Below are 18,449 nucleotides of genomic sequence, written 5' to 3' on the forward strand. Positions count from 1 at the left end.
GCCACCTGACCCTACACCAGGCCAGCAGTGGGGAGCATCACCGGGAGTCTGTGGGCGCAGAGACCAATCTTGTCCCCACAACACTTCCATGGGGCCCACACCGCCGTTCTCCCTGGTGCACAGAAGGGGCCACCAAGGAGCAGAGTGGCTACTTGCTGAAGGTCACTTCACAGACCCAACGCTTCAGAATTTAGCTTCGCGAACAGCACACTGAGATGCAGAGCAGGCGTGGCAGGACTCAGAGCACGCTGGTTCATTTTGTTGTGGTAACTGATACAGAAAGGACTCACAGTTTTGGAGGCTAGAAGTCCCAACAGCATGACATCACCTAAGAGGTCCTTGTGCTGTGCCACATGGCAAGATAGCAAGTGTGCCAGCATGCCACTAATGCCGCCATGGGGACGGCCTCACAACCGCATCTAACCCTAACTCCCTGCCGGAGGCCCATTCCAAACTCCATTTGTGGGTGAATCTGAGGGTTAAGCACATGGGCTTTTGGGGGACATGTTCAAGCCACGGCACAGAGTGGGTGCTTCTCAGGGGTCAGGGCTTGGTGTGGATGCAGAGTGATGCTTAGGACAGGGTGGGGATGGGCACAGACAGGCCAGGATACGCAGCAATCCCATCTGAACAAGTGGGAGCCCCAGAGGCAGAAGTGATTGACAGTGGGACACAGGCAGCCCAGGTCAAGGAGCCAGAAGAAGCAAAGGCCTGGAGGCTGCTGTGGCTGTTGGGAGCATCAGGAAATGTAGGAGGGGGCCAGAGCCAGAAGGTCAGTCACCAAGAGCCTCTGCATGCTGGCTGGGGACTCTCCCCACCACACAGTGTTTGTTGGAGACAGAGCCCTCCTCTGAGATTCAAGGATTAATAGACCAGAGCAGGTGGGGAACAGCAAGAACATTCTAGAAAAGGGAATGGCTGCACCGAAGACACGGTATGGCATGAATATTGAGTCAGGCTGTATGTCAGGGAAGGTGGCAGAGGCTGGAGGCCAGCAGGGCCTGATAGAATAGGACTGTGTGTCCGTTCTGTGGTGGCTGCACGCTACTGGGTTCAATGTGGAACCCATAAGCGGGTCTGGGTAGCCAGGCATGCAATTGGGTCTGCACTTACAAGGATCCCTGTAGGGGCTGGAGAGATGGTACACAAATAAAGGTCCAGCTTAGAGAGTGGAAGCAGGACCATCAGAATTAGTTAAGAAGCCAGCCCACACCACACACACACACACACCACATCAATACACAGACACATACCCACACATACAGCCACACCCACACCCACCACAAACACGCCATACACACACACATACAGACACACCACACACATAACACACACACACACACACACACACACACACACACACACACCACACCACATAAATACATACACACATACCCATACATACAGCCACACCCACACCCACCACAAACACCCACCATACACACACACACACACACACACACACACACACACACACACACACACGAATAAACAGAGGTACTATTTCCAGATTTATAACCAAAGATTAATGAGCTACATCTCAGGCATGCAGAGACCGACCACAAAGCACTCTGGTTTGGGGTTTGGGGTAAGGCTTGATGCTGCCCCCCACAGGCTCACGTGCTGGTCTCTGTTGTGGGAGTGTGCAGTTGGTAGAGCCTTTATGAGGCAGGGCCTAAGTCAGGGTCATTAGGTCAAGGCAGCCCCACCATCAGAAGGAAGAAGCCTGGTCTCAGGTGGTACTTGCAGGAGCCAGATGTTATAAAAAGAGCAAGGGGCTGGCCTTGATGGCACACACTTTAATCCCAACACTCCCAAGTCAGAGGCGAGAGGATCTCTGTGAGTTCAAAGTCAAGCTAGTCTATATAGTGAGTTCCAGGCCAGCCTGGGCTACATAGTGAGACCCTATCTCCACAAACAAACAGACAGACAGACAGACAGATGAAACAAGGAGGCTCCCCCTTAAGCCCTCTGACTTCCTTCTCCCCATGTCATCTCTTTTGCATGTTCCCTCCCCATTGTGACCCTAGCCACCAAAAGGCCCTTAGAAGCCCCCCAGCCCTCCCATGGTGAACTCTCTCCTCTACAGAACCCAGTCTCAGGCATTTTGATGAAGCAGTAGGAACAAAACTAAGGTACAATATTTTATTAGCATTGATATCCACCAGCCTTGCCAAGGACATCGAGACCTGATAGCCCCCTCCTGAGCACTTACAAAACGGGTGGGCACTGCAATGAATGTGCCCCTGAGAGCCTGAGGGCTGCTGGGAGATCACTGTCTCTCCCCTAACAAAGGGGCTAATGCTGTTGTCAGGGTAGGTTTGTTCTCGTGGAAGTGGGCTCCCGATGATGCCCTTCTGTTCTCTCGCTCACACCCTTCCTTCTGCCTTCAGCTGGGACGCTTGCCTTGCTTTTGGACTTCCCAGCCCCAGAAGCATGAGCCACATCAGTATCTGTTCTTGTTTGCTTGTTTGTTTGGTTGGTTTTTTGAGACAGTTTCTCTGTGTAGCCCTAGCTGTCCTAGAACTCACTCTGTAGCCCAGGCTGGCCTCAGACTCACAGAGATCCACCTGCCTATGTCTCCCAAGTGCTGGGATTAAAGGCGTGGGTCACCACTGCCTGGCAATATCTGTTCTTGATAACTCATCCAGCTGCAGGTGTTCTGTGACAGCAGCAGTAACAGATTCAGACACCTGGGTGTCCCACTCAGCGCCATGTGGAAGGCATCATACATTCTCACAGTCAAGAAGGCTCCAAAGGGTAAGCAGCCGATAGAAGGACACACAGCATCTTGAACAGGAAGTGCTCATCTTCCAGTGAAAGGCCAGCGCTCTCTCCATACCCCGAAAAGGGGCAGGGGGCTAGAGGGGAGGAGGGACCAGTCAGAGCTGGCCAGGAGTACATACAGGGCTCAGGGCAAGTCCTGCATTCCTAGCAGCTAAAGAAGGACTTACCCAGCATGATGGCATCCACAGCTCCCCCAGGGCAGAACTCAATCATGATCTGCAGGAAATACAAAACACAGCAATGAGCAGGGGCCCTGTGCCTTAGTGCCTGCCCTACCCGACCCCGCTGCCTGGGACGTGTCCATCTGTCCATCTCCTCCCTACCATCCCACCCTCACAGGAGCCTCTGATGCCCAGAGAGGATGCCATGGGCACTTTATCTATCCAGAAAAGAAAAACCAAGTTGCCACAAAACCCAAAGTTTCAGCAACAGCTTCAGCAGCCAGGCCTAATGTCTTATTTACATGCCCCTCCAGCCCGCCCAGACTCAACCCTGCTTCCTACACCATCCCCCTTCCTATGCTCTGAGGCCAGGAGCCTTAGTGTTGGGGGATGGTCTGTATGTCAAATTGCTCTGATTGGTCAATAAATAAAACACTGATTGGCCAGTGGCTAGGCAGGAAGTATAGGCGGGACTAACAGAGAGGAGAAAAGAAAGAACAGGAAGGTGGAAGGAGACACTACCAGCCGCTGCCATGACAAGCAGCATGTGAAGACACCGGTAAGCCACCAGCCACGTGGCAAGGTATAGATTTATGGAAATGGGTTAATTTAAGATATAAGAACAGTTAGCAAGAAGCCTGCCATAGCCATACACTTTGTAAGCAATATAAGTCTCTGTGTTTACTTGGTTGGTTGTGTCCCACCAAGGCCATAAAGACCAGTGCCAGATCCTAGACTTGGACAGCAGGTTTTCTAACCCCCAGGACATTTGTCCATCTATCCACCCACCCACCCACCCACCCACCTACCCACCACCCATCCATCCATCCATCCATCCATCCACCCACCCACCTATCCATCCACCCCCACCCATCCATCCATCCATCCATCCATTCAATCATCCACCCACCCATCCATCATTCATCCATCCACCCACCCATCCATCCATCCAGTCAGCTAGCCAGCACACAGACCTAAATGCACACCTAACAGGTGGCAGGCCAGAGGAAAACCCCCAGCAGCTAGTGAAGGGCAGTGCACAGGTGATCTCTTCCTGAAGCACTCTAAGCAGATCTTTGTCATCTTCCCTGAGTGGAGACACCGCCATCATGGATACTCTACGGACACCTTCCAGCTCCAGTCCCTGTGATGCGACTCCGCAGGGACAGAGCCAGGACCTGAGCTGACAAGGAAGCTGGGTCCCTCTAAACAGGAAAGCTACATTCAGCCATGACCCAGGTGGTCCCCACCAGCTCTCCAAACAGAGGGAGGAGGCACTGCAGGACTATGATGGGTCCCAGTCTGACCTTCTAGAGCAATGCTTCTCAACCTTCCTGATGCTGTGATCTTTAACATAGTTCTTCATGTTGTGGTGACCCCCCAACCATAAAATTACTTTCGTTGCTACTTCATAACTGTAATTTTGCTGCTGTTATGAATCGTAATATAAATATCTGAGTTTTCCAGTGGTCTTAGGCGACCCCTGCGAAAGGGTCATTTGACTTCCAAAGACATGCGACCCACAAGTTGGGAACTTGAGAACCACTGTTCTGGAGGCTTCCGGGTGCTGTAAAGATGAGGGTGGGATGAGAAAGGGCTTTGGTGACAGTCACAGCTCCTTAGGTGCCTTCAACTCTCTGCACTCATCTCCTCAGCTCTAAAGGGGAATGCTGCGCTTCTTGCCCACAACTGTGGCCAACCACTGGGTTGTATGGCAGGATGAGCCAGGATGGGATGCAGGGACCCACAGGCCAAATAAGGCCAGGCTGCATCGAAGGGTGAGCAGTCCTGGAATGCCAAGTGGGGCTGCGAGCTGGGCCAGCAACATGAGAGGTACCAGGTCTTAGGAGCAGCAGACAGTCGACCCCACCAGCCCCACCACAGGCCACGGAGAAAGGGCACTTGTCTGCTTGCACACCGCTGCCCACAGGAAGGGGGCAGGCGGCCGGGACAGCTAGGTCACCCTGCCGCCCATCAACAGCAGACTGACCTCTCTGATCTGACCACAATGGCTCAGGGAAGTATTCATCTGCACATCCGGTGTGCCAGGGAAGGAAGACCACCACACTCGCCCATTCACTCACACTCAACAGCTCAACTCACCCCCCACACACTCACTCACCCACTTACCTAGCCAGTCACTTACTCACCCACACACTCACCCACACACTCACTCACCCACTTACCCAGCCAGTAACTCACTCACCCACACACTCACCCACACACTCACCCAGCCAGTCACTCACTCATCCACACACTCACTCACCCACTTACCCAGCCAGTCACTCACCCACACACTCACTCACCCACACACTCACTCATCCACACACTCACTCACCCACACTCACTCACTCACCCACACTCACTCACTCCCCCACACATTCCCCCCACACTCCCCCACACACTCACTCACTCACTCCCTCACTCACTCACTCACTCGCTCACCCACTAACTCCTTCTCCTCCCAGGCATCAGAAATTTGCATAGCACCCTGTGGGTAACCCTTCCCAGCTCCATAAGAGACCCAGGGGCTCCTATCAACCACTGGAAAATCCACCATAGAGCAGTGGTGGAAGACACAAATCCCAGTCACCATGCAGGGACAGTAGGTGACTGGCACACTCCACCCTCCCAGGAACACCAAGTCGATCCCCCTGGTCGGGGCTCAGCCAATATAAGCTGCTACCGTGACATGACTCTTCCGTGGAGCTTGGGATCTGTTTTATTCTATTTGTTTTCAGACATGGTCTCACTCTATACCTCTGGCTGACCTGGAACTTGCTTTGTAGATCAGGCTGGTCTCGAACTCACAAAGATCCACCTGCCTCTGCCTCCCAAGTGCGGGGGGATTAAAGGCGTGTGCCACCAAGCCCAGCTGTGTTTGTTTTGAGACTCAATGAAAGCTCTATGTGATATATGTCAAGTTATCGCTTGACACATCACATTGGACATCACAGGGAAAAGGGTCTCAGTGAGGGACTTCTAGATCAGGGGGCCTGTGGGCATGACCATGGAGGGTGTTAACTAACGTGGGCAGCGCCATCCCTGGGCTTGGCCCCTGCACTGTGGAAGAGGGGAGAAAAAAGCTGAACACAGCATGCATGTGCTCGCTCTGCTCTGCTCCTGACTTGGCTTTAACTTCCTACAACGATGAAGTGTAACCTGGAATCATGAGCTGGAATAAACCCTTTCTCCTCTAAATTGCTTTGGTCAGGGTGTTTTAACAGCAGCAACAGGAAACAAAACCAGCCCATCATCCTCTTCTTACCCAGAAAAATCAAAACAGGGCAATGTCTGTCAGCAGTCAGGCTGACCCCCTACGCCCCCGGAAGCTTCTGCAGGGCTTCTCACCCCTCAAGCTGCTGGCGGAACAGCCTCAAGCTACTTCTCTGTAACACAGGTGACTCCTGGTTTCTAGATCTTCTGCAAGGATCGAAGGAGTGCCGCCTAGAAACCGACAGGCCCAGCCTGCCATGCTGTGCGCAGTACTAGAGCCAGACACCCCCCTTCTCTGCCAGGTATCATCAAAAAGGAAAAGGTAACAGTCCCTCCCGGTACTCCATTAAGGGACTGTGATTGGGAACCTCCCCAAGTCTCAGTTTCCTTATCTATCAAGTGGCACTGAGCTCTGCCTCCAACGTCACCGGGACACTAAGCAATCCCTGGCTGCAGGTCCAGCAGGAACACCACACTGCCGTTATACTTCTCCGGCACCTCGAGCAGATCAGCAACTGCCCCTCGAGCAGATCAGCAACTGTCCCTCGGAGACCACGGCTGCCCATAAACATAGGATTTCCCAGAATCACAAGCTCTTGGCACACCCTCGGGGTTGTCACAAGCCACCACGAGAAGTCACCAGGCCTAGGCGGGCCCTGTGCCTCCTACTTCAACCTCCCTTGCATAACACTCATGCACAAGGGCCCCCACACACTCAGCCTTCTAAGGTCATCCCTGGGAAAGCTGTGCACTATGAAAGTCTGGCTTTCTTCCTCTTCTGCAGTTCAAGAGTTCAGGACTCCTGTGCTTCCCTTTTATCTGTAGTTTGCCTTGGCTGCTGGGGAGCTGCAGTTATAGCCTCCTTGGCTCTGGCTGGTGTCTCATGCCTCACTGGGTTTTTTAGCCTCCAGGAATTCAGGGATTACCCTTGGCTTTCCAGCAGCACAGGGCTGGAGGGGGCTTGGATTATCATCACCTGGGGCTTTCACACAGCTACATGGAGTTTAACTAGGAAAAAAACAAAACCAAAAACCAACAGTAACCAAGTTTGCCCTCTAATCTACTAGCTGGCATTCATGGAATCCACCAACCTTTGGGTTGAAAATATGAGGAATAAACATGTCTGTAGGGCTGGAGAGATGGCTCAGAGGTTAAGAGCACAGACTGCTCTTCCAGAGGTCCTGAGTTCAATTCCCAGCACCCACATGGTGGCTCACAACCATCTGTAATGAGATCTGGCACCCTCTTCTATATAGATAATAAATAATTCTTTAAAAAAAAAAACATGTCTGTAATGGTCGTTTTTCTTATCACTGTTTCCTAAACAACACAGTGTAACAACTATTTACCCAGCAGTTGCACAGTATTGGGGTTTGTGAGTTTGAGACTGTATGTTATATACAAATACACTACTACAGACCCGAGTCTTTGGTGAATATTGATGCAAAAACACTCAAGATGGAGCAAATCATCAGCCAGTTACAGATGGTATTAGACCTCAGCCTCGCAGGATTTACTCTATGAATGCAAGGATGGTTCAACATACAATAATCTATTACTGTACTATACTGTATTAACAGAGCGCAGGGAGAAATAACACATGGTTGATTCAATGATGCACCAAAGGCTCTGGTCAGACTGGACAGCTTTGTGAGAGACATTCAACATGCATGGTGCAGAACACACATGGCTTCATCACAGACGTCAACCCAGAGTGACCCTGTGCCGGAGGGCCTCAGATGACCCTAGCTGGGGGCCAAAGGTGGAAACACAGTGGTGGGGAACACCGCCTCAGCACAGCAAAACTCACAGCTGAAAAATCTAAGTGGCAGGGTACAAAAATCATGTGAAAACCACAGAATGTCCCCGAAAGAAAGGAAAGATGACACAAGAGAAATGGGAAGTCATCCAGGTTCACTGATTGTAACCTAACCTTGTTATAATGGGACACCACCCCACTCCCCTCCCCCACCTGCAAAAAAAGAGGATTGGAACCAGGGTTCCAAAAAGCTGTGAATACTCCCATGATCACTGAAGCACCATTCATAAAAGGCAAGGTGTGGAAGCAAGCTATGTGTCCATGACAGATGGGTGACACACACGGAGTATGTCACACAAAGAAGAAAAGTCTGCAGTATGGCAGAAGACAGGCATGCACCTGGAGGATGTTACACTAAGAGAGAGGAGCCAGCATCAGAAAGACAGACACTGCAGACTCATTTATACCAGGGACCCAGTACTGACCAACACAGATCCCAGAGCAGAACCAGCCGCCCAGCTGTAGACAGCGGCTACTACTAACTGGACACAAAGCTCCAGTTACTCAAGCTGAGTGGCTCTGGACTGCTGTCCACACTGTAGCGATAATCAACAGCAATGTATATTCGTTTTTTCAACTTACTTATTTTTGTTTTATGTGCATTGGTGCTTTTGCCTGCATGTATATCTGTAAGGGTGTCAGATCCCCTGGGGCTGGAGTTAGAGACAGCTGTGAGCTGCCGTGTGGGTGCTGGGGACTGAACCCGGAAGAGCAGCCAGAGCTCTTAACCGCTGAGCCCTCTCTCCAGCCCCAGCAATGTACAGTCTACACTTAAAATTTTGTTAAGAGGGCGGATCCCATGTGATGTCTCTTCCTCAAATAAATAAGTTTTGGAAAAAAACAAGGAGGTACGGAGAGATGCCTCAGTCAGTAAGGTGCAGGCTGTACAAACATGAGAAGTTCAGATCCCCAGTACCCATACAAAAAACTGGGTGTGTGATGAACACTTACAATCCCAGACTGGGCACTGGGGAGATGGAGACAGGAGAATCTGCGGGGTTTGCTGTCTAGCTGGTCTAGAAGAATCAGTGAGTTCCAGGTTAGGGAAAGACCTTGCCTCAAAAAATAAGGTATGTGAATCGAGGGCAGGGTAGAGGAAGATACCCGAAGCTGACCGCTGGCCTTCGTAAGCATGTTTACAGAAATGCAAACACACCCTCACACATACATCAAGAAAGTAAGACAAAACACAAACAAGCAAAGGCCGGCCTCCCCACACAGGGATGCGGGTGGAAATTGCTCTCCCTGGCCGCTCTTGCTGGAGGCTTGTCCCCAGCATAGCTGGTCTCCTTCCTCGGTACCTAGGAGATCCCTGTTGCCTTGGCGACCTCTGCTTGAGGGCGCCTGATGGGGGATGTGACAACAGCCTGGAGTCACTAGCTTCCTTGTGTGGCTGAAGGCCAAGGAAACTGGAGACCACTGTGGACCACACTGCCCTTGGTTAGGCTAGACAGCTGAGGCAGGCTCTGGGGCCTCCGGGCTCCACTGCTCTGGCCATTTGTGAATGGAAGGGAGATTCATGGGACTTGGGCCCTGCACCAGGCGCTGCTTCAGGGACCAGGACAGAACAGGGATAGAGCAGTGACAGGCCATCCCTGCCTCACTGCCTTGTACATTCTTGGGCAATCTAATCACCGGCAGAATACCCTAGCACCCACAGGTCACTCTAAAAGACACCCTGCTGTGATGATATTGTGTTCTCCAAAATATTGGGCACCCTAATAAACTTATCTAGGGTCAGAGAACATAACAGTCACAATATTAAACATAGAGGTTAGGCAGTAGTAACACATGCCTTTAATCCTAGCATTCCAGAGGCAGAGATCCGCCTGGATCTCTGTGAGTTCAAAACCACACTGGAAACAGCCAGGCATGGCGACATGAGCCTTTAATCCCAGGAAGTGATGGCAGGAAGCAGAAAGGTATATAAGGCGTGAAAACCAGGAACTAGAGCTGGTTAAACTTTTAGGCTTTTAGCAGCAGTTCAGCTGAGATCCATTTGAATGAGGACACAGAAGCTTCCATTCTGAGGAAACAGGATCAGCTGAGGAACTGGTGAGGCGAGGTGGCTGTGGCTGGTTCTGCTTCTCTGATCTTCTAGCGTTCACCCTAATACCTGGCCCTGGGCTTGATTTTATTAATGAGACCATTTAAGATTCGTGCTATACCCTGCCTTCCCAGACAGTATCCTCTCTGCTGCCCTGAGCCATGCATGTGAAGCAGCGGAGCCGAGCATGTGAAGCAGCAGGAACTGCGCACGCACAGGGCTGGGGGACCCAGAAATGCAAATTCTCACATCTCCACCACACACCCCCCTTCCCAACTCAATGCTGACCCCAAGCAGCTGGCCAGCTAAGTCAGTTCCAAGTATGCAGGCCTTCCACACGCTCTACCACTCACCCCAGCTTCTAGGTTGGCAAACCCGGCCAACCTCAAGGGCCCCTTCCATGACACCTAACCCAGCTGAAGTGCTTCTCTGACGCCATCCCCTAAGCAAATGCTCGGTGTGCACAATTGCTGCTCAGCAGCTTCCCTGTCAGAGGCTGGCCTCTCAGATAGGGGGTGGAGCTCACTGTGGCAGGGACCCAGCACACATGCCTGATATATGGTAGGTAGGTACTGATAAATGTCACCTCCTAGGATCAAAATTAGGTGATATTTTATTCACATTTTAGCTATGGAGAGACCTGAATCTCAGAGTCAGGTCATGCAAATAGTAAGTAGCAGAGCCAGAACCAGAATCGGGGGCTTAGGTGGGCTCTGTGAGAGATCTAGTGAGCATCCATCCCCTTCCTCTGCCTCAAGGAGGAAGCCACAGGAAGCTTGAGTCACAGGCTCTGGGTCAGTGAGAGACCGGGCCCCTCGGCCTCTTGGCGCTAATCCTTGGGCCTTTCCATGCTGCACAGGGGCCGAGCAGGCTGCTTACTTGGAGATAAGAGGCCAGGATGTCCCAGCCCAGATAAGAGTGGCCTGGCCACTCCAGGGCTTAGGCATTAACTTTTACAGCACCCAGACAGCCCCACCAGGCACTGCCACAGCCCTAACCATCCCCCCAGAGACAACTGAGTCACAGACAGTCCAGAGGTGAGCCACCACCCTGCTGACCTGCCGGACTCCGGGCCTCAATACTCCACCCCTAGCCTTTCCGGAGGCCACTACCATATACCGGCCAAGACTAGGAGCTCAGCTGACCAATACATGTGAAACTCCTGAGCACAATGAGGGAGTCTGGACATGGCCCCCCAAAGGGCCACTGACATTCCTCAAACTATCTTAACCCTTTCTCTGCCTGAGCCTCTATTTCCCTATCTGGAAAAAGACCCTTTGCAGTGTCAACAAGTTTAGGTCTCAGTGTGACTGCAGTCACTTTGTCACAGAACAAGCAGTTTGTGTTTGTGGAAGTTGGTTGGTATTACCCTTTCGCAGAGCCTGGGCCTCATACAATTGTCCATCAGTCTGTGGGAATCTGGCCAGGACCCAGTGGATAGAAATCTACCAATGCTCGAGTCCCTTACTGAATGGCATTGTGTCTACACAGAACCCACACATCCTCCCACGTACTTGAAAGACTCCAGATGAGTGACAGCACCTAATTCAATGGAAATGCTGGGTGAATGGTCCTTCTCTTGTGCCGTTCAGGCAACACTGACAAGAAAAGATGTTCAGAACAGACGATGTTGAGCCCATAGGCACAGAGGGCGAGCTGTGTATGATTAACACGTATCTGCGGAACGGCTTTAAGAGGTTCAGAAATTAGGGCAGAATCACTGACCTGGGGCTGTGCTAAGCATTTTATAAACATTCCTTCAGTCACGAGCAGTCATTCTTACCCCTGCTGTCCAGAAGAGGACACCGAGATCCGGCAGGGTAAGGGGCTGCCCCAAAGCCATTCAGCACAGACGTGAAGAATCAGGAATAAACTCAAGCTGACGTTACTCTAAGATATAGGGGACAGCTGGACCCTGCGGCCAGCCCTGAATAAGCCACCTTTCTGGGCTCATTTCTCCCTGAGGAAGCAAGGCCAGTAACTGCATCGAGTCCTAGGTCAAGGGCTGGGGGCCTCCAGGCTGTCCAATACAGTGCCGGAGACAGAAGCTCATAGTTAGTCAACCAAAGCCTGAAGGAGGAAGTCAACAGAAAAAAAGAAAAAGCAAGAGTCAACATAAACCCAGCCTAGCCTGTCAGCTGCCTGTCGCTGTAGGTGGAGTCCCAGAACCTCCCCACCTCGGAGAGTCGCCAAACAATATGGCCATTGAGTAGGGCGCCTACACCCACCAGGCTTCCTAGGACCAGCCTTGTTCCTCTACGCCAGTTCCACCCACCACCCTGCAGCAAGCCTGGGTTAGGAATCTAGCTTTCCCTGGTCCTGGCAGCCTTGGAATGAGGCCTGAGTCAGAGGCAGTAGGGCGGGTTCCTGATGCTCGCAGGGGTGGAGGCGGCAGTTCTGTGATGTTACTCTGCCCTCAGCCACCCCCACTCCGTGCCCATACCCAAAGGTGTTTGCCCAGGCCCGAGGCATCCCGCCAAAGGTCCTGGGATGACTCAACTGCAGACATTCCTCACTCCTAGACTGTCTGTCCCGGAGGTTAGGGATCCCGGCTGCAGGCTTGCAGTCTCCTGAGCTGGAGTCCTGGACGCTGTGCAGGAAATGAGAAGTCAGAGCAGGGCTCAAGCTCTCTAGGGAGGGACAAGGGAGTCCCTTTTCTGCGGGGAGGATTTGCTTTGGCTGGCTGGCTGGCTAGCCACCATTTCATAAGGCTAGCCAGGAACAGTACTGGGCCCAGAAAAGAATAAACCAGGCCTATTCCCAGACATGACCACCAAGGACTCAGGACAAGGACATGGAACCCTTCAGACGGCACACGGGACAAGAGCCATATCAACGCCATATCAGGCTCCTGCTCAGAGCTGGCATTCCCGATCATATCATTTACTGAAGGCTTTGTAGCACTGAGTCCCTGAGAGGCAGGCAGGGTTGTCACCAGAGAGGGGTGGTGACATGTGGCAGTAGGTACAACAAGCTGATACCACCTGCCAGCTCACAGAGCCAGAGACGTATGCAGGGGCAGGGCCCCGTGTCCCGCCAGTGAGTAACCAGGGGCTGTGCAGTCTTTCCACGCCTTCCCACAGCACACAGTCTTCGCAGAGCCCAAGCATCTATGTGGCCAGGGTGTACGTGGGCCTCCACCTGGGGCAGGCCCCTCTGCCCCAGCTCATCTCAGAAACTGCAACCGCATCTGTCAAGTTTGGGAAACTGCAGAACCTACCTCCAGGTCACAGTCAGATGGCTGACACAAGGGATGGATGCCTAGTGTTTGCAAGTGTACCAGATGCAGATGTAGCTAGTGACACCCGAGTCGCATCCTCACAGGACGCTCGCGGTGACCAGCCCAGCTCCAAACATGTGTCCCCAACACCTAAAACTTCCTGACACACTATGACTGTGTGTGAACCAATGACAGATAAATGAAGAATGGCCCCGCCTGCTCCAGGGGGTGGGTGTCAATCCCATGAGACTGGCCTGTGGAATGTCAGACCCGCATAAGCGGTTTCACAATGGGGCAGAGGTCACGGGGTAAAGGTTCTCTCGGGGACAACCCTGCTGGGGCCTCCTGAGAGGACACCAGGAGAGTGGCCGACAAAAGGGGACACCCCAAAATCCAGGAGAGCAGAAGGAGTAACACCTGCCTGGCTTCCTGCCTTGGACTGTAATTATGGGTCCTTGTCAGGCTCAGGAGGACCCTGCTGGAGTGAGCAGGTACGCTCAGCTGCTGCATGGGGACCCTTAGGGATAGAACCACCATAAGCTGAGCCGAGTCAGACGTCTGGGTTCTCCTACAATAAGGTGCTGTCTTGGGAAGGTTCATGCTAATTCAGAGGCTGGGGCAGCTAGGCTCACCCTCCTGCTGGGAAGCTACACACTCCAAGGCCAACATAATCCTTCTAGAGAGCAAGGCCCACAAGGACCTACTCACCTTTTGCTGGGCCTGCCTCTTACAGATTCTCCCGCCTTTCACAATGTCACCTTTGGGACCAAAACCCCAGTACTTGAATCCTCAGGGGACAAACTTCATACGAACCACAGCATCCTCCTTGACCCTCTAGGAGCCCATGTGTAAAATGGGGATGGCAAAAGGAAATGTACCTGCCTCAGAGGACAGAGGGGCCTGTGTGACCACAGCACATGAGAGAGAGAGAGAGAGAGAGAGAGAGAGAGAGAGAGAGAGAGAGAGACTCAGTGTCTCTGCCCTGGGGCCACAGACCCCTGAGAAGGACTGCCCTGGCCATTCAGATGGCATGGGATCCAGAATTAACAATACAATCATAGAAGGGCAGGCTCATTCAACAATAGAAAGGGTGGGATCAAAGGCTCAGACCCAGCTGCCCAGGGAGGGGGCACCTCTTGTCAGGTCATTGAGTCAGGAGAAGGAAAGAGAGACCTTGAGGGAGGGGTGGGGGCAGAGAGGTACTTGTCAATAGGCCTGAGTCCTGGGAGTCACCCAGTGCCGCCGCCCCCCAACACACACACACACACACACACACACACACACACACCCCGCCACTCCCACTCAGCATGCCTTGGGCTACATGGAGCATCTTTCTCTTTGGTTGACTTATTTTACTTCATTCATATTGGGGACTCTGCTCTGGACTGCAGTAGGCGTGTGATCACCTCAGACAGTTATCACTCTGTGTTTAGAACATTCCAAGTCATCTATTAGCGATTCCGAACTGTGTGTGGAAGCATATGCACACACATCCCCTCGTTGGGACTCCCCAGGGCAGGCTTCCTGGCTTCTGAGCAGTCAGGCCTTAGGAGCAAGCCCTGTGGGAGGAAGTGGCTCTTGGCACTCTCTTCTGGAAAGACGTCCTCTTAGTCCTCTTGATTCACTTCAGCTTTGGTAAAAATGTGGGGTGAAAAATATTTCATTTCCTCTCATTTCCACCCTACGAGAACCGGTGCAGGCCGACAGCAGAAGATACTGAGGTCTGCAGCTAACTGAGGGCACATCCCAGTCTGAAGGCCGTGCCAAGCCAAGTGTATCTGAGGGCACATGACGCCGGGGGCCACCAGTCTGTCCTTGCTCCACCAAGGGTAGGTGTCTCCCCACCACAGCGGCAAAAGGCTGTGGGAGGGAGGGGCTGTTGGCTCTCACCCAGGGCCATCTGTCCAGGGACACTCGGAGGCAACTTGGGATGCTGTATCTTGGAAGGAAGGAGTCCCGGCCCTGCTGGACAGAGATGAGGGTGGTGCCAAGCCTGCCATGCCCAGGACAGCCCAGCAAGGCTCGTCTGCTCCAAACTGCCCACAGTCCCAGTGCTGACCCTGGCGCAGACTAAACAGTCTCAAAAACTCAGCTCCTACTCCGGGGCCACTCGGGAAGGAGTGGGTGGGTGGCTTCCAGCAGCCAGTGTCCCTCTTCCCACACGATGTCTGTGGAAGCTTCATCAAGAGAGGACTCCACAGCTAAAAGCATGGGGTTCACAGTGAGCAATGAGAAATCAGCTCCAAGGTGGGAGACAGCACCATGCCCAGGCTCTGCCTGTCCACCCCACAGTGACACAGACAGGTCACTCTGGTCCTTCACCATCCCACCCCAAGCAAGAAGCCCTCCTGACCTAGTGTGGCTTGGTCTGGCCAGATGTCCTTACCACGGAACCGTTTCCCCCACGGGGGGGCCTGGCAGGAGGGCGGAAGTGCCACCTCGTATTGAGGCTGCACATTGTCTTTCCTCAGTCTTTGCTTGCCCTCCCAGGGGGCCTTCGGCGGAGCAGGACCCAGGCCAAGGTTTTTCATAAGGGCAAAGGGCTCAGCCACAACAGAACATCTTTGTTTTATTTCTATGGCAACGGACCCAGTTTTTCACCTAAGGTGATGATATGAAAGCTTCTTTTTAAAGAAGTGTCTTTAATGTCTAAAAAGTGAGATATCTTTTTTTAAAGCTGCAAGTGCTGGGGCTGGGGAGATGACTGACTCAGTCGGCCCAGCAGGCATGAGGACGTCCTAGCACTCACATAAAAAGCTGGGTATGGTGGTCCAAGCACCTGCAATTCCAGCGCAGGAGGGGTGGCGACGGGTGGATCCCCGGAGCTCAGAGGCCAGCCAGCCCAACGGAATCAATGAAATCCAGGTTCTGTGAAAAATGGTGCCTCAAAATTAAGGCGGAAAGTGACTGGGGAAGGTACACAACATTGACCTCTGGCCTCCACACACTCGTGAGCGCTGTGGAAATAATGGAGCTACCTCCTAATTAGCTGTTCTCCCTGTTACGAGGCTGCCTGCTCACTGCTGAATTCCCAGCCGCTAGAACAGGCGCTGTGGACAACCTAGTCCACATTTCATTTCACTCTCAGCCCGACTCCAGCTGAGGTAGACCAGTCTGGTCCTCTACGGCACCTGCCCCAGGACCTCGGAACTTCCTACTGTTGCTACCAAATTTGCAGAGGTCTGCCTCCACCTAGCCTTCTGGGATCCTTTCAATGTCCCCGCCCCTTCCCTGGAGGTAGGTGTTCTCCTATTGCAGGCCCTGGCTCCTGACCACACCCCAGAAATCTATGTCTGGGGTACTTCCCCACTGAATTTTACTCCACCTCACTTGCTCAAGTCCTCCCACACACATCTGTGTTTTAGAGTGTGTTTCCACTCGAAGACTCTGGGCCCAAGGAGACCAGGGACCTGCCAGACTGACCCACCGCATGACCCCTGAAACTGACCGTGATGGGAACATTTACCCAACAGAAATGGGCATTAGCTAGAAGCCTGAGCGTTCTATCCAAAGAGCCTCTGTGCACACCCAGAACACAGCTTCCCTCCCAATGTTCTAACCAGGACATGCTGGGAGAAAGGCCCAGTGCATGCTGGGAGAGAGACCCGGTGCCTGCTGGGAGAGAGGCCTGGTGCATGCTGGGAGAGAGGCCCAGAGACTGCCATCTGGTTTAGGGTGGGGTGGTGGGGACACACACGTGGCCAAGGCCCATGGTCAGCCATGGTGGATGAACTGGGAAGCCAGGGGCCTGTCTGGTTCAAGGAGGAAACGGACTATTGGCCATTGTACTCACTTCTAGCTAAGTTAAATGTTCAAATCCACTCAGCTCAGCTACCGGGCACACCGAAGAACACAAGGACACTTGGGGTGTGAATCCTATGGGAATTTTGTAACATATGACTAGATAAAGGGTTTCTGATGGAAGCTTAATATCTTTTAACTTTTAAAAGTGTGCCACAAGGACAGAGCACACACAGGATTTGAAGACAGAATAAAAAAGCAAAAATGTCTTGCTAATAACTTTTATATTGATCATATGTCAAAATGGCCTTTTAAACTGGGTTAAATATTTTGGTTTTGTTTTTTGAGACTGGGCTTCTGTGTACCCCTGACTGTCCTGGAACTCACTCTGCAGATCAGGCTGGCCTCAAACTCAGAGATCCGCTTGCCTCTGCCTCCCAAATGCTGGGACTAAAGGCATGCTCCACCACCACCAGGCATTAAATAAATTCTAACTTAAGAAAGACTCCCCACCCCCACCCTACCTACCCCTTCAAACACAGCTATCATGGGTCTGCAGCCTGCCCTTCAAGGCATATGGAGGTGTGTGTGTGTGTGTGTGTGTGTGTGTGTGTGTGTGTGTGTGTGTTCCACCACTTGTACCATTAAATATTTAAAAGCAGAAGTGGAAATGAGGAGTGGCTAGAGGGATTGTTCTAATCTGTAAATTCTGGAAGACAGTGACCTCACGTTGTAAGACGGCAGGCAGAGGACTACTCTGGGGCAAGAAAGGTCCATCTCGCCTGTTCGGGATGCAGGAGCTCAGCTAACAGCCAGCTCCTCAATGTCCAGCCCTGGGAGCAGCCCTGACTAGTTCTGGTACACACCTACATGGGAAAGCTGGCTCCTGAGACCACGCAGGAAGCCTGGGCCTCAAGCCACCCCACAGAGGTGTGGCCCCACACCCCACAGTGTGGCCTCCAAACTTCAATCTCAGAACCACACGGCTTCACACCTTGCTTCTTTCTAACGCCTATGCATCCTGGAAGGCACAGTTCAAATGCTCCTTCCCCCGAAGCTGGTCCATGTTCTACATCACATCCTTAGGCTTCTGGCCAGGTCCACTAAACTGCTTCCTGACAAGACTCAGTGCTTTACCTCTTGCCCCCAGAGCTGACGTTTTCCTACAACACAGAATGTACTTCCCCTGAGCAAAAATGCAACAGGGTTGCCAAGGCCTAAAATAGATGTTTTCAAACGTAAACGACCATGACTCACCCAGAAGGCTCTCAAACTACAGGCTGCTGGGCAGCACCCCCTTATGACTGGGGAGGGTCAGGTGGGGCTCCCTCACCGACATGACTGATCGTTCCAGGAGGTGCTGAGCCTGCTGGTCTGAAGGCTGACCTCGATAAGGTCAGATGTAAAATCTTCCCCTTGGCATCCAGGCCTTGCACAATATGGCCTCCAATTATTGTA

General features: G+C 52.5%; 1 protein-coding gene across 1 annotated transcript in view; it reads right to left on the reverse strand.

The window, feature by feature from the left end:
• Positions 1 to 18,449, reverse strand: part of Stk10 (serine/threonine kinase 10) — a 96,583-nt gene that overhangs the window by 51,243 nt on the left and 26,891 nt on the right. Inside the window, exon 3 of the mRNA XM_028857792.1 lies at positions 2,955 to 3,003. Coding sequence (XP_028713625.1) covers positions 2,955 to 3,003 — 49 coding nt within the window. The remainder of the gene's footprint in view (positions 1 to 2,954; positions 3,004 to 18,449) is intronic.

The sequence above is a fragment of the Peromyscus leucopus genome, chromosome 8b, assembly GCF_004664715.2.
Source record: "Peromyscus leucopus breed LL Stock chromosome 8b, UCI_PerLeu_2.1, whole genome shotgun sequence".
NCBI lineage: Eukaryota > Metazoa > Chordata > Mammalia > Rodentia > Cricetidae > Peromyscus > Peromyscus leucopus.